This window comes from Mytilus edulis, chromosome 7, assembly GCF_963676685.1.
Source record: "Mytilus edulis chromosome 7, xbMytEdul2.2, whole genome shotgun sequence".
Classification (NCBI taxonomy): domain Eukaryota; kingdom Metazoa; phylum Mollusca; class Bivalvia; order Mytilida; family Mytilidae; genus Mytilus; species Mytilus edulis.
This window is the reverse complement of record NC_092350.1, coordinates 41,429,092-41,446,882: the sequence shown is the minus strand read 5'-3', so window position 1 is coordinate 41,446,882 and position 17,791 is coordinate 41,429,092. Positions and strand designations below refer to the sequence as shown.

The window sequence follows — 17,791 nt, the reverse complement described above, 5'->3', positions numbered from 1 at the left end:
AACTACGCTTTGAATGCCCGCGATTTCGCGGGTGTGTTCTAGTACAATTAATACGAAGTGAGATCGCTACGTATCAAATGATGATTTTAGTTCATCATTTTATTTTGTTGGTAAATTTTAAGCTATTTATGTGAATAAGATATCATGAAAGCAACTTCTTGCTATGACGCTTTCATAGTCGTCGTATGAAGACTCAAAACATAAAAATAGCCTTACCAGACGTCATAATTATTTTGACCAGCTTTTTGTGGTTCAAATAAGCACCAATTATCTGAGGGTTTTCTATCTAAACGCCTCAAACCTTAACATTATAGGCACAGAATTATATTTTGCCATTGCCATTTAAAAATGTTTCAACTGTTGAAAATAATTAAAAATATGTATAGACTCTTCTTTTTGTTTGATTCGTGGGTGAATCAAATATACAACGGAAACAAGTTCGCCCTGCATCATCGTTCAAATTTATGAAACTTTTCATTTACATAAGAGAAAAAAATATTATGATGCATTTTGTTAAAAAAAATTCTGCAAAAACAGAAATTGTTGAATATTCAAAAATAATATTGATTTCTCGTATTCTATCTAAAAAATGCATTTACATAATTCTGTTAACGACATTTAATAGTATTAATTATAATTGTTAATCGATGAAAAAATATAGACAGCTGGTAAAGAAGAGTAGACGTTTGTCTGCTATATTTCAATCTGATGACTTAAGCCCTTTTCAACAGATTTTTATAGTTTGTTCATATAATTACTGTTTCATCCCTGTCAAAGGTTGTTGGAAAAGAGAGAGGGGGTCTGGCACCAACAAACTAGATTAACCCCGCCATACTAGTATTCTGTATGTGCCTGTCCCGAGTCAGAAGCCTGTAATTCAGAGGTTGTAGTTTATCGCTGTATGTCATATTCGTTTTCCGTTTATTATTTTGTACACAAATCAGGCCGGTAGTTTCCTATAGTTTGAATTGTTTGTTTTACGTTTGTCATTTCGGTGCGTTTTTTTTAGCTGACTGTGCTGTATTGGCTTTGCTCATTGTTTAAAGTCGTAGGGTGACCTATAGTAAATTGTAGTAAACTTCGATTTTTTGTTTTTGGTGGAGAGTTGTCCCATTGGTAATCGTATCATATTTTCTCATTTCTATATCATTAGTTAAATTTATTAATCCTATTAATAGTTTATATTAAAATATGAGGTTTTAAAACATTTTTTTTAACTTAAATCCATTTATCCACAAGGAATTAATAAATTCATTTACCACAGTAATTAAGCATTGTTTCAGCTAATTGAGATTTAAGTAAATAAAAAAATACATTTAATGCACCTACATACTGTATGTTTATACGTCTGTAAAACTCATTGGAGTTTTCATAACCGAGACACTGATTCCTACTGATATATCTCATTAGCAAGATCAGTGTTTATTATATAAATATTGTTTCAGAAATATTAGTAATTAATAGCTTATATACGAAATCTTAACCAGGGCTTGAGATGCGTAAAAACTTAGAGCAGAAACAAACCTAAACATCAATTAAGAGAAGCAAATCTTTTCCACATACTTGCTGACACTCATGTCAACTATACAATATCGTTTTAATCCACCAGTTGAAGTGTGGATGTTTTTCTTGGATAACTACGATATGTTTAACCTTTTAGAACAGAAACACTACCTTCTTTCTGTTAGATTCAAAGTAGTTGAGATTCTTTGAAGTCACTATAAGTTTTTATAAAGTAAACATATGTTCTATAACACTCACTATTAAACATGTACACATGTATCTTACTTTTTTATCAAAAATTTAACCCAGTTTTAGCGATTTCTTTGAATCTGATAAGAAAATATCAACTACCGAACTATGTCACATTCTAGGAATGCCAACAAAAAAGTATTTTAGTCAATGCATGGAAGTATTGTCAATATAATACTTCCATGGTCAATGTAAAATATATTAGATTTATTTTGATTTTTTGATATTTTATTAAAAAATGGCGATATATATCCTATTTTTTTTTAAATTTATGTTTCAAAATAGGTTCTATACTACTGCATTCGTCTCTGAGTTTATTTTCAAATCTTTTTATAATGAGATTATTTCTGGTTGGATTATTGATATATTTGTTGTATTTTGGAAAAACATATATTTAAATGAATGTGTTGTTATTTTTTATTGTATGTGTTGTTCTTCTTGATATTATTTTGTTGGTGATAACACAACTGATAACATCCGCGGTGTAGATTCGGAGAAATTTCATAAAATTTGGATCAGGAGTTAAGGAGAAAAACAGGATATAAATGTGAACTGAAGTGTTCACATGCTGGTTTACGGGGGGGGGGGGGGGGGGGGGGGGGGGGGGGAAACGCAGGAAAGATTCTGATTAAAAATGAAATTAGGGGTCCATAAAAAATATTATTCTATAGAATAGATTGTTGTAACAGGTTGCTGAGGAGTTGCCGATTCACATTTATTGATTGGTTAGGGAAACACCAAAAACGATTGTGTCCATTAAACAAAATATGAGGTGTACAAAAGCACTACATGATTAAGATTGTGAACAGATTTCGATAAATAATACATGTGTAATAAGAGGTTAAATAGGAGATGCGGATACCAAATGGATATCCCCTAAATAAAGCAACAACAAAGCTCATAGTTTGCTTTGGAAAGCCATTTATTAATTCGTTCCAAAAACAGAATAGTAGATTCAAAATGGCCTTTTATATTGAAGTATCTGAGAAAGATTCATGAAGAGGGTTTATGAGAGGGGATACAAATGTGTACCATAATTTGTAGATGAAGTTAATGTCACCCCAATGTTAACCCGAATCTCATTTAAATTAATAAATAAAATAGCAGCTGAAAAAAAGGACATAATTGCCAGAAAGATTCTGTGAATTTTTCACAAACTTCTGTTAAGCAGATATAAAACAATAGGGACAAGGACGATCGAACCAACGGACAGGACACTTCCATTATTATATATCACCCCTTTAGAAAGTGAGATTCAATAACTTATAACAAAACAGACGATTGTAAAATTGATTTGTTATTCATCTCACCAAAGACATGCAAACATGTACTTAAACTATCCTCACGTCTACAAATGAAAACTCAAGTGGCAAATGATGTTGGAAACAGGGAAATGAACCAATGAGTGTTTGATGAGTGGCAGTATTTCAAAATCTGTTTCATATATAAATCTGAGACACTATTAACAAGAATGTGTCCCCAGTACACTCACACTATCATATTCTATGTTCAATGGACCGTGAAATTGGAATAAAAAGTCTAATTTGGCATTAAAAGTAGAAAGATAATATCACAGGGAACATGTGTACTAAGTTTCAAGTTGATTGGACTTCAACTTCATCAAAAACTACATTGACCAAAAACTTTAACCTGAAGCGGGACAGACGGACGAACGAACGGACGGACGAACGAACGAACGGACGCACAAACCAGTAAACATAACACCACTCTACTATCGTAGGTGGGGCATAAAAATGCCGAAATGCCGAATACCACAAAGCATGTATGCATGTCAACGACATAAACAGATTAGCTATTGAATTTTTACTCCAAAATAATCGTGACAGGGACGAAAAATTTCGACATTGTTTTAAAAATGAAAATTTAATGAATTGAAAGAAAAAGTCATTCACAATATGCTCTTTTTTTTTATAAACTCAAGACTTAGAAAAATGATGATACTGAAAGAAAATTAAATTAATATTTAAAATTAAAAGTTCGAAAAGATACAACAAGCATGGAAATAATCTTGACGTTGACTTGTTTAACAATAGTATAACACAATTCGTATCTTTTGTTTTTTTTTGTAAGCATGTCCCTTTATAAATTCAGAAGCACCAAATGCATTAAGTATTTCGTTTATTTAAAAGCAATGTTTGATGCCACTTCTTTGTTGGCTGTTTATCCCAGGGGTAATGATTACACCAGTTTACTGGTATATTGTTTTGCAACTGACATGATTTTTGATCAAACAAATTATGAGAAAAAAGTTCAGACGATCTAAGGAAAGTTGATATTTTAATCTAGATAGTCTTTGTTGTCCTGTTTTAAGGGAATATAGCGCATTTAGCATTATACAGCCTTGACACAAACAATTTAGATTTGGAGCGTTCCTAATGCATGTATGATTGATTTAAAAGCATATGTATATTGTTTCAAGCGAAAAGATTTGATAAGATTGACATGTACACATATTAAAGATGTGCATTTTATTTCAGCATCACAAGAATCTCAAAATGGTACAACTGGTATAAGTGTGATATTTACAGATGATTTAACAGACAATCAAATTACACCATCGGACACCCTACCCCACCCTTACGGTAATATTAATAACAAATCCCTAAGGCAATACTTTTTTTTCGAAACTAGGTTCAAAGTGAATCTTTGAAGCTAAGGTTGACTTGAATTCAGGGTGTAGTTCGTCTTAATTTTTTTTAAGATTAGGTCCAAAGTTGGGGTCGGACACCCTACCCCACACTTACGGTAATGTTAATAAAAAAAAATTCCTACGACAATACTTTTTTTTTGCCACTAGGTGAAAAGTGAAGCTGTGAACTTGAATTTTTAAATTCATTAGCTTTTAAAAGTATTTATTAATGAAAAAATTAAGATAAAATATTACAATGTTACATAAAGTTCAAAAACGGAAACAAGTTTGGAAAAAATCCGTCCGTCTTCATTGAATAGTGCCACGGTCTGAAACTGCTTAAATATATATTAAAAACTGACAATATAGTGGTTATATATTAATAAAAACATTTTGAGTACGTTTAAATCTTTGGCAACCTTTGGGTTTGTAGACATATCCGAAACTGGCTGCTAGCGTAGTGGCTGCTAGTGAGTGGCTGCTAGCTTGAGCCTGGTTTCTTCTTTAACCAGGTATTTTTTTTAAAAGATTGTGATAAACTATAATAGATTGTAATAAGTGGTTGAGGAAGAGTTGCGGATTCACAGTTATTAATAACTCCATGCTTTGGTTAGGAAAACAACAAATACGAACTATCGAACACAATATAGGAGGTGTACAACAAAATGAGCTATGTATTTAAGATTGTGAAGATACAAAATGGGTACCCCCTAAATAAAGTAACACTACAAACCAGTAAAAGTCTGAAATGGCTTATATCTGTACTAGACTGTACTGATTTTTACTCGACCAGTCTGAATTGGTTTGAAATTTACTTGATAATACTCGACTGTAGTCTGAACCATACTTAACAGTCTGAATTTGTACTTGACCAGTTCTTAACCATTTTATACGAGTCTGAACCATGCTGGACCTAGTCTGAACCATACTCGACCTAGTCTGAACCGTACTCGACCTAGTCTGAATCATACTCGACCTAGTCTAAACCATAATCGACCGAGTCTTAACCAACCTATACCTATTCTTTGTATCTATCAACTGAATTTTATCAATTTAGGAAATATGTTTAATAAAAATGAAATTTGAACAACAACTTGATATTAAAAATGTATTCAATATAGTATTGAAATTAAAATTTCACAATAATCAATCATAATATAACTTCAACACAATATTAATCAACACTTACAGAATAATATATATCAACTTTAAAATACAAATAAAACAAGCTGATCAAATAATCTAAAAAATGAACTGTGACTAATATTTTCAATATTATTCAAAATTTTATGAATATTTCTGAAGTATTTTATGCTAACTGGACTATTTTCACCATTAACTTAAGCCTAGTATAGATTTATGCAGTGTTGTCAGTTGACTTTAGTTAATATAATGCAGTGAATGTTTTTTTTATTAATATTAATATAAAATAGAATATAAAACAACTTAATAAATTAAAAAAAAATGAGACCTCTATTGTTTTGTTTTATTAAGCCAAGAATTTAATATAATCATGATAATAGAATTTCCAGAGCGATCCTTGATAACCTTTTAAAAAAGGAAATGTGTTCCAAAGTAACAGTAAACATTTATTTCAACTGATTTAATTATTTTTTGTCAAATTAAAGACATGGCATTCATTAAACATTTTGATATGGTCTAATTGCCTCAGTACATGTGTGTTTTACCTGTAGGTAAAAAGAAAGCCCTATTTTCTTAAATTCGTGTATGACTTATCTTGTATATTCGAAAGGCCTTGTTTTTTTTTAAAAAGTTTAACAGGATGTTGCAATTTTGAATAAATGTTATTTAGAATTTAATACCTCTGACCAGGTGTGATCTTATTTATGAGTTTGCCCCAAGCAGGGGTTATACTTTATATTTCACCACTACTTAGAAAAACAATTTTATTTATTTATTTAATTTTATCCCTTTTTGATATAACTTATATATAATATATTATTTTTTTTATCCTAAATATAATAATAGATATATTTCTAATATAAGGTTAAACAATTTATAAACTTTGTTGGCTCTTGTTATATATGTTAGTTAAAATGAAATTTATTTTAACAGTTAAAAAAGTAGAGGTTATTTCGTCTAGTATGGTTCAGACTGGTCGAGTATTGTTCAGACCTTTGGTTAAGTATGGTTTAGACTGGAAAAATAGGTCGAGTACAGACCAAGAATGGGTTAAGACTGTTTCAGACTGGTCGAGTAATAGTTCAGACTATTTTCAACGGCAAAGATAAGGGTCAAGTACGATTCAGTACAGTCGAGTATGGTTCAGACTGGGGTCGAGAAATGTCAAGTAAAAGTTAGACCAATTCAGACTGGTCGAGTAAAAATCAGTACAGTCGAGTAGAGATATAGGCCATTTCAGACTTTAATGGTTTTTAGTGTAATGACAACATACAAATCTTAGAAAGGGAAACCCTAAAAATAATTTGTTCCAAATACAGAATAGTAGATTCAAAATGGATTTATATGGTGAAGTTTCTGAGAAAGATTATTGAGTGAGGTATTTAAGGACAGAAGATACAAATGTGAACTATTATGTGTATGACGAAGTCCATGTCATCCCAATTTTAATCCCAAGAAGAACAAAATAGCAGGTGCAAGACTCATGCGAGTAAGATTCTGTGAAAGTTTCAAAAAGTTTTGTCAAGCGTATAAAAAGCCGTTTCAGATACAAAAGTGAATACAAAGACGTTATCTAGAACGGACAGACAAACAGACTGATAACCCAATAACTATATACATGCCACTTTCGAAAGCTTAAGAAAGTTAGTATGATAACGCAATGATAAAACAGACGATTGTAAAATTGATTTGTAGTTCGTCTCATCAACTTCATACAAACATCGACTGAAAAGTTTAAACCCCCTTGATGTCAACAAATGAACACTTTATAGAAACAAATGCTGTTGGCAACATGGAAATGAAACAATTAGCCATTGATAAGTACAAGTTTTTTTTTATATCTGTGTAATATATAACTTTGATTCACTATGAAAAGCAGACATGATGAGTAACACTAAGCATGTCAAAGACTTTAACAGATTTTCAACTTTATTTTTTAATCCACAATAACTGCCGGCGACAGTGTTTAAAAAAAATTGTTTACAACAAGCATGACATGAATCAAAATCCGAAAATTCACTTGTTTTACATAGTATCCCACAATTCGTTACTGTGTTTTTTGTCCCTCTAAAGCTTCAGTAACACCAAATTTATAAAGTACTTCTTTTTACTAGCTATTAATAGGTCGATACCACTCCTTTGTTGGCTGTGTGTCCCTGTGGTAATGATTAGCCCAGTGTATATTGTTTTGCAACTGACAAAATAATTCAGACGATCTAAGCAGAGTTGACCTTTTATCAATATAAATAGTCTTTGTTATCCTGTTTTAAGGGAACATAGAGCTTTTAGCATTTGTTTTGGCTTTCGAACTTTTTTGCTCTGACCGTCACTGGTTAGTCTTGTGTAGATGAAACGCGCGTCTGGAGTATTAAAGAATAAACCGGGTACCTTTTGATAGCTATTATTTGTGTGTTTCTCTGTCCTATATGTTCTGCCATTTATTTGTATTGTAGACCCATCATGTGATTTTGTCATTTTAATGTTATATTTAACGTTGCATTTAAAGCGAGAGGTTTGGCTAGTCACAAAACCAGGTTCAACCCATCATTTTTTTCTTAAAAATGTCCTGTACCAAGTCAAGAAAATGGCAATTGTTATCGTATAGTTTGTTTCTGTGTGTATTGCATGCATTGTCGATTGATGTGTGTTCACTTCAGTGTTTCTGTTGTTTCGTTGTACTATATTGTATTGTTTATTTGCGTAATTCTCTGTCCATAATAGTGTACTGTATTCATGTCATGTAATGGTGTCATTTTAGTGTGATATTTCACATTTCCATATAGTGCGTGGTTTGGCTAGCCACAAAACCAGGTTCAACCAACCAATTGTTTTCTTAAAATGTCCTGTACCAAGTCAGGAAAATGGCCGTTGTTATATTATAGTTCGTTTCTGTGTGTGTTACATTTTAGTGTTGTGTTTCTGTGTTGTCGTAGTTTTCCTCTTTTTAGTTTTAGTTTGTAACCCGGATTTGTTTTTTTCACAATCTATTTATGAATTTCGAAAAGTGGTATACTACTGTTGCCTTTATTTATACAACCTTGACACAATCAATTTGGATTTTGAGCGGTCGGACTTCCTGATGCATGTATGATTTGATTTAAAAGCACATGTATATTGTTTCAAGTGAAAAAATTTGATAACATTGACATTTACACATGTATAATAAAGATGTGCATTTTATTTCAGCATCGCAAGAATCTCAAAATGGTACAACTGGTATAAGTGTGATATTTACAGATGATTTAACAGACAATCATATTACACCATCAGTGACGTCATCGCCTGTTTTGTGTGATGATATTCGGCACCACGTAGACGTTGATAATAATAATATACAAACCAGTAAAGAAAATTGTGTTTTATATGAACATGCGGAAGAACTTCCAATTCATCGTCGACACAGACTAAAACGAGGTAAATAGTATAATCAAATTCCGTTAATCAACACGGAGACAACTGAAGACAATGCTCAAGTGATAAAGGTAGACAGAAATTAACAAGCAATTATTTGCAACAGAAGAAAATAGAAAACTAGATATTAAGAAACACAATATAAATCTTACTTACAAATTAAGAGGGAGTGGGTAGTAAGGTTAATTTGATTTTTAAAGAACGTTTTCTTCTAATAAAATAAGTTGGATAAATAGGATCTATTGGAGGGGCAAGTCGGTGCCAGCAGTCGCGATAATTTCAACTCCTATAGGGTGTTTGATATTATTAGGTATTGCGTTACTTCATTTCAGTGACGAGTCGCCATTAATGAAACCTCGCTTTTGATGTGTTTGGTTTAGTATAATGAATGTCATAATATCCGAATACGTTTATCTGTCAAAATATACGTCTTATTGGTTTATTCTGTTGTCATTTGGCATCTTATATTAGGGGTCAGTCGGTTTAAACGAATGGCTACAAAGTCCTAAATTGTCCATACGGACGAACGTAAAGCCAATTAATTAGTACAATTGTATTAAATTGTGTCAAATGCGCTTTTCGTTTAATATGCCTAATGAAAATAAAGGGATTTAGATAAAGAAATCACGTCTTAAATTTGTCTCGTTAATCAGAACGAGATGTGAGTCTTCTTTTAATATGACTAATAAAAATATTGGGATTTGAAATACAAAAATCGCATCTGAAATTTATCTCGTTAATCAAACGAGATATAAACGAGATGTGTGTCTTAACTAATAAGCTTTGACTATGTACCAACGACGATATCAACATTCCTCTCAGCTTTGTTAGTAGGAAAAACAAAGTGATGTCGACAGAAACAAGAAATTAACAAGTTTTTAATCAATCTATTACTGGAGGCAATGTATAGGTCTTTCAGTGCTCATTATTTTATACAATTCCCATCTGTTTATTTCTAATATTTCTATCTACTGTAAGTTAAGCTTGAAAAGATATAATTTATTATTGACAAATTATGTATAATCTGTTTTATAATTATTCAGTGCGTTCTATCAGCATGCTGTTTTTAACATGGATAAACTTAATTAATTTGTTGCGTTTGGAGGAAAACCGAAATGTTGTAGGTGTATATACAAAATTTTTGAATTATAAACTGGCAAATAGTTATATCAATGAAACAACGCTATAATCGTTCGTCTTCTACTTGAGAGCTATAGTAATGTCTCATTCAGTTGAGAGAACATTTGCACTAAAAATTAAAAAGCCATTAGCCTTTTTTAAATGTTTCTTTAAACAACGCCAAATATTAGTGTAATGATTCCATTTACTATTGCATATACATCCATGTGTTGGTTTTTGAAATAAGCACATACAAAAAGAACGATGTGCCAATGTAATGTTTGAATGATACACGAGACAGTTTTTGCTGAGCGCATAATTGTATGCATGGTCTTCAACACTGAGTAAATCTACCAGAAGCTCAAGTCGTACTTATACATTTATAAAGACATTAGAAAATGAAAGCAAATAAAAAAGTAATATTAAGAGTAAAGCCGATGACAGAGTAAACAACAAAGAGCAACAGGTTCGAAAGAGAAATAAAACACAAGAGGTCAATGTTGTTTGTGAAACGACTTTGGTAGTACCAGGTCTATATTTTGATAAGTTAACCAATGTTTTTCAAAAACTGAATTATAAAAGCAACCTAAATTGTTCATTTCAGGTAGCTACTTTACACCTCAGTGTACCAGCTCAAAGAAAACGTCATTGACAAGTATAGACGTGTAACTACGTGCAAGAGAGTACCAGTTAAAACAAAAACGTCACTGACAAGTATAGACGTGTAACTACGTTCCAGAGGGTACAAATTCAAAGAAGACGTTTAACTACGTGCCAGAGAGTACCAGTTCAAAGAAACCGACCTTGAAAGGCGTAGCTGTTTAATTAAAGAATAACAGATATACACATTTATTCAGAACACCGCACTGGTTTACATCATGACCATGGAGCTACTCTCATGAGAAATCCTTTCATTTTGAATATCCAATTAGTATATGTTCTACTGAAGTCTATCATGATGGTTTATCATTATTAAAAACTCCACAGTCTCTTGATTTTTGCTAAATATCTTAAATAATTTTAACTTTCCGCAATGATTAAATGGTAATAATCACCTATAACCATTAATTAACGTATAATCATGTTTGATGCCTAAACAGAAAAACAAACCCGTCAAATATCAAAATTTCCTTACGGAGATGCAACATTTATATATAGATATATATATTTATGTCAGACACTTGCATTATAATAAGGACAGCAAATGTACATTAAATATATCAATTTCTTGTGCCAGTACATTTGGGAAGAACCGGCTACTAACTGGCTCTTATATAAAAAAACAAACAAAGGAGGAAATTAATTTTAATCTACCGAGCTGTTATTCATCATACCTGACCATTAAATTAAGAAACAGACATTTGCACAACACATTTAGGATAAGTAAACAGGACAAATAAAAAGAGAGAACAATCAGGTACATTGTCAATATTTATTTTTCACTAGCACGCTCGGTTTTGATGGGATTCGTGAAGCTCAGTCTTAAGTTTCATTTGTTGTCTTTTTTCGTTTTCTTTTCGTTGTGTGTCTTTTGCGTGCTGATGTAGGTTTTATTTCGTCCTCTTAATATCTTTGTCCTTCTTTTTGAATCTTGGACATAAGTTAAGCAACACAACAGCGAACTTCAAGGTGAATTGAAAAAGGGGGAGGAGGAATTCCATAAAACTTTACAAAAACCAAACGCTTATGGCAACCAACAGAACGAATGGAAGGTTACTGACTGAATAAAATCACTTTCTGAAGAAAACTGTTGGTAAAACTTGGTTTAAAGTCAAGCTAAACCTCTCGCTTGTATACCAGTAGTTTAAATAGTTCCATAAGTTTGACAAAATCGCCCCGATATAGCATTTTTGTTCTGAGGTGGCTTTAAGTATCACCATGTCCAGTTGAGGTGACAATAATTTAGTAAGTCGCAGCCGAAATTGTGTAAGCCTATCACATAATAGGTGCAAAGCACAACTGACTTAAAAAAATAAAAAAAAACACACATAAATCTGACAAAGGCGTCAACAAACAAGTATTCAAACATTATACCATGCTGTCTTTTATGATTTCAGCAATAATGTTCTAAATCAAAATGCGACATTTAGTTTTAATCTAAACAATATTTTATTTTCAAAAAGTGCACGAAATATAATTATACAATATAAATACAGGGATTTGGAAACAAGAAAAACTTATATAAATCCGTCTCCCTTTAAAATCAAAGAGCAAATTGCTCTGAGGGATACGATTGCCACTGTTTTCATTGACACATGTATACATGTAGCTGGATAATATTATTTTCAAAACTAATTCAACTACACATGTAAAATGTAATTTAGGTAATCTGAATAGTAACAAAATAGCCAATCCCGGATAAAAGTGTATGAACAATGTACTCAGGCCTATTGGGATTTATTTTTGTACTATCGATTCCAAGTTTACTTTCCACAGCAGTCACTGAGACTGAGAGTGAGAGAAGGTATTTCACTTCGTATCTTATCACCTATTTTCCTACGTTTATTCCAGAGGAGGGACAGGAGGGGTTCTGATCCTGAAATCCCGGGCTTAAATACACGAAATGCCGGCCGGAGGTCCCGAAATTAAATAAATTTAAATCCCGACATCCCGAGTTCGAAAATAGAATTCCCGAATCTCAAAAGGGTCAATCCCGAAATCCCGAGCTTAAAAACACCAGATCCCGGAGTTCCGATAAAGGTCCTACACCCCTCATTCCAGGAGGAACCACATTCCTAACTCTTTAAATATTCAATTTCCTTTGGGTCATTGGATCATGACTCCTTTCCGTACACATTCCTCGGTTTAAATTGCGATCGTTTTTAATATCATACGACGTTTATCAACATCTAACGAGTTAATTTTTCTCAATGTGTTGTACAATACTTTTATTCAGAATTCACGGAAATTACTTCCGGAAGGGAGACAACTCGAAACGATAATATGGAAGACTCTATTTCGCCTGAAGTGGTGTTGTAGGATATGGACTACATTTATTTTAATCTAAATGATGCATCTATAATACTAAAATTACGAGGTCCAATTTGTCAGCCGTCATCAGCATGACTTTATCAGATGACAATACTAATACTAAAATAAGGCTTGCGCATAGTTATATATTAATTCAGTCACGGACCCGCGATATACGGGTGTGTTCTAGTATGATTTAAAATTATGCAACAACAATAAACCTCAATAGCAGACATACATAGAAAGGATCATATGAGTTTTAGATTAATCAATTGAGTGGGGAATCCAGAGCAACTAGCATCTAACTACAGACCAGTATCTCTAACTTCCATCACATGTAAGGTCTTAGAACATATTGTACATAGCAACATCATGGACCACTTTGACAAAAATAAAATACTAACTGATGCACAACACGAATTCCGCAAAAGACGATCATGCGAATCCAAACTAATCGTAACCATCAACGACATTGCATCGAAATTAAAAAGTTGCGGCCAAGTAGACATCATCCTGCTTGACTTTGCAAAAGCATTTGACAAGGTACCACATCACCGCCTCCTACACAAGTTGGAATACTACGGCGTCAACCCCAAAACCAATAAATGGATTCGATCCTTCCTACATAACAGAAAACAGAGCGTGATATTAGAGGGTGCCGTCTCTTCACAAGTACCAGTACTCTCTGGTGTACCCCAAGGCACTGTCCTTGGTCCATTACTGTTCCTGGCCTACATCAATGACATGCCAGAAACAGCATCTACATCAGAGACCAAATTGTTCGCGGATGACAGCCTTCTCTTTCGTACCATCACCAACCAAGCTGACAGTGAACTTCTACAAAAGGACTTAACAGCATTGGAAGACTGGGAAAACAAATGGCAGATGAGTTTTAATGCCAAAAAATGCCTTGTCATTAGAATATCCCCCAAAAATAGACCAGTGATACAAACATCGTACCATCTTCACGGTCATACTCTAGACACAGAGGAAGCAAGTAAATATCTTGGAGTAACCATCAGCAACAACCTAACATGGGATAAACACATAGACAATACAGTAGGCAAAGGAAACAGAACGTTGGGGTTTATACGTAGAAACCTCAAAGGCTGTACAAAACCTGTAAAAGCAGCTGCATATGTGTCCATGGTAAGACTTGCAGTGGAATATGCAAGCACAGTATGGGACCCAACCGCCCAAAATAAAATCAAGGCAATTGAACAGGTGCAGAAAAGAGCAGCACGATTTGTGAATAACAACTACACAGACCGAACACCTGGCTGTGTCACAAATATGGTTAAAAATCTAAAGTGGGAAAGCCTCGAAGAACGGAGGAAAACAAATAGATTGTGCATGCTATTCAAGATCCAGCATGAACTTATAGATATAGACCGTCACCAATATTTGACCCCGAATGATAACCGGACCAGAGGTAAAAACCGCTTCTTCCAAGAAAGAACAAGTACAGACACCTATGGCCAATCTTTCTTCCCGAGGACAATCAGGGACTGGAACAACCTACCAACAACAGTTACAGCGACCAACACCGTTGAGGGATTCAGAGCTGCCCTGAAGGCATGCTCTGAAAGGAAGTAGGAAAACCAGTTGTAAATAATTTTAATTGTATATTTTTTTGCGAACGTTTTAAATGTAATTTGTAAATAGCCAAGAGAAATCTTTCTGTGTTGCCCGACACTGCGTAAAGTTTTCGCGCGGAACCATTAACATTCAGCAATGAATCCGGTTCCTTACCTGGAAGAAGAAGAAGAAGAACTATTCAATCAGATACTCAAGCCAAGAAAACTATACGCATGCGCATAATTAACTTAACAAACCATGCAGCAAGAACATATATTAAATGTTAACTAAACGACCAAGATGGTTCTCTATATCTTTATGGAAGTACAATATCAAATATCACTTTCATAACGGTGATATATAAGAAAAACTCCACTTCAGTTCTTCTTTATATATGACAGAAATAGATTGATCTGAATTCAGAGAACTCTCGCAAATAATACCAAAACTAGGGAATTCCCTCTGACGTATTTCTAAATTTATAAAAACACTAAATATAAATACTGGTTAATTCTGATTTTCCGTGTTGTCAAAAACACGCATACAAGTCAAGGGAAATATCAAACATGAGGATTATGAAAAGAACATTATAGGAAAGTTGTTTAAGTTCAATTCCTTTGTTTGTTTTTACCTTTTAAAGCAAGAAAATCATAAGAATCCGATATGTGCCTTAATGTTTAGAATAAAACAGTTGATGTGAGGGCATTGCTCTGAGCCAATGGTATAAGTCTACAGATTGCTTGAAAGCAATCGTATCCCAAAAATGTCAAAATTAGGAACATAGTATAAGAAACTCGTATAATATAATTTTCAATTCTTATTTAACATGTTTATTCTGTGGTTTGCCCGTTACTCAGAAGTCAGTTTGACCGAAAAATGTGGTCCATGTAGCTTAGAAATATGTACATGTTTCGAAAATAAGGTCACTTTAAATAAAGTTTCAACATCTTAATCGACATCGACATAAAAATAATTGTTATGGAACAAATCTCCCTGTTTTTAAATCTTTGTACAACTTTAAAAATGAATATCCTGACCCACAATTACCATTTATTTAGAACATTACATATGTCACGCACAATTCGACTTTAATTTACCACTGTAGTATACATTTTTGAAAATAATCTATGATCCTATCAAGCGTGAACTTCCGTTAAAATTTCTTGAAGATAGTATAAATGTTTAGAATAGTCACTTCAGATAATCTCTTGATATATGATTTTGTTTTTTAAAACATATTTCTTCACCAGATAACAACTTCAATAGACAACACATGTATTATGCTTGGTAGAAGCGTTTTCAACAGACCATCATTATTCATTTCTTTTTGAATCAGCTGTACGCACGAGAGATAAAGAGCGAGGAAAATACTTTTTTTTTTGGTTTCTATTCCATTTTTAAATTATGAAATTTATCTCCCTCATGAATGCAAATCAGACACCTCTCCAAATGAGACCAAATGGCACAGAAATTAACAGCTATTGGTCACCATACGGCCTTCATCAATGAACAAATGTTTTAAAACAATTCAAACGAGAAAACTAGTTAATGTACAAAAAATGAACAAAAAACAAATATGCAAAACTGCAACAAACGACAACCACTAAATTACAGGCTCCTTCCTTGGGACAGGCACATACATACAGAATGTGGCGGGGTTTAACATGTCGGCGGGATACCCACCATCCCCTAAAATTAGACAGTGGTGGAGTAACAATACAAAGTTCTGATTTCCGTATCCGGATATGGCTATATCTCAAGTCCTTTTAAGGTTTGATCAGCTCTCTAACGTTTGCATTAAGTTTTTGATATTCTAATAGATTGGCCTTGGTCATCAACGAAGAGACATAACTTGCGTTGTTGAAATGCGAAACTGGTGCAATTAATTTGGTACCATTAATTGTTTGTGTAATTGTATATGGAATATGACAGTGTCAATTGTTGCGATATAAAATTGCCGAATTTATCAAATTTTCAAAAAGAGTATTGTATGTTTAAAAAAAACCCAATTGCGTATGGTAGAGTTATAGTGGTCACTTTGAAAAGTTTACGGTTGCTACCTATATTGAATGAACAAAAAAAATCATTTCAAATTTCAAATCTGTAGCCTCTTTTATATGTTCATATGACGTATCGCAAAATCGCTTATCAAAAGTTTTTACATATTCTGAACGCAAGCACGTGTGTCACTGGTTTCCTTCTGCTGGACCTAAACCTTCCAAATTGTTGCTTTAAGCTAATTGTTAAAAGGTCTAAGTCTTGACTTTTCTTTTCTTGTGTAAAAAGAAAAAAATCATACTTTCGTTTTCAAACTTGTACAATTGAACATCTATCGGGTTGTATATTTACAAATAGTCTCGTAATCTCATATAGTTTGACGATAGACACCAAATTCTTCACTGTTGTCTATTTTTTCCAACCGATTAAAATAGTGATGGATGTCGTTAATTGATAAGAAATTTTCGTCAAGGATTTTCGAGTCCTTCTTTGCCTTATGGTCATTATTTTTTCCTTGATCATTAATTTGTCTTCAACAATGAAACAAAAGATTTGAAAGTTTCTGCTCCAATCTGGACTATTTTTCAAACGACAGTGATTGTTTAGAGCTTAATTCTCGTAGATTCAAAGGGAAAAGTTTCGCTAGACGAGGCTAATAGTCATGTTTGAAGGAACATGATAACAGATACTTCGTCTTCCTTTAGTGTACAATATTAGATCGACATACGATGATTATGATTTGAGATTAAAACAATATACAATCTTAGTATATTAATGCTATTAAATAATAGACAAAAAGAAACTGGAGTGAGTTGTTTACTGAAACTATATACGGATGGTGCATGCACAAGTATCACAGGGAGTTGATTCCACTGTATTGTACAAGGTATGGATGTCTGTAAGAGTCCTTTGATGTTAAGTATATGCCTGCATGTCAATGTATGGTTTTCCTAGCTCTTGACGAATAACGTTAAATAGAGTAGCAAAAAGATTGTATGATATTTATGATATGGTAGACTAAATTCTGCTTGTGATGGTATACTAATTTTAATGTGGTAAGCATGATTGGAACACTTCTCGTATTCTGTTATTTTCTGCAGATATACCGATCATCTTGTCGTTGGAGCATCTCAATTTTGGATACCGATTCGGTTACATGATTGTCCCAAA

At 33.0% G+C, this 17,791-nt stretch overlaps 1 protein-coding gene across 2 annotated transcripts in view; it reads left to right on the top strand.

The window, feature by feature from the left end:
* LOC139481472 (potassium voltage-gated channel protein Shaw-like) overlaps positions 1 to 11,066 on the top strand; it is a 28,048-nt gene extending 16,982 nt beyond the window's left edge. The window contains exons 3-5 of one of the 2 annotated variants that reach the window (XM_071264834.1): positions 4,251 to 4,355; positions 8,732 to 8,959; positions 10,680 to 11,066. In XM_071264834.1, coding sequence (XP_071120935.1) covers positions 4,251 to 4,355; positions 8,732 to 8,959; positions 10,680 to 10,744 — 398 coding nt within the window. In that variant the 3' untranslated portion in view covers positions 10,745 to 11,066. The remainder of the gene's footprint in view (positions 1 to 4,250; positions 4,356 to 8,731; positions 8,960 to 10,679) is intronic. The other variant, XM_071264835.1, reaches the window with a different exon arrangement.
* The last annotated feature ends 6,725 nt before the right edge of the window (positions 11,067 to 17,791 follow it).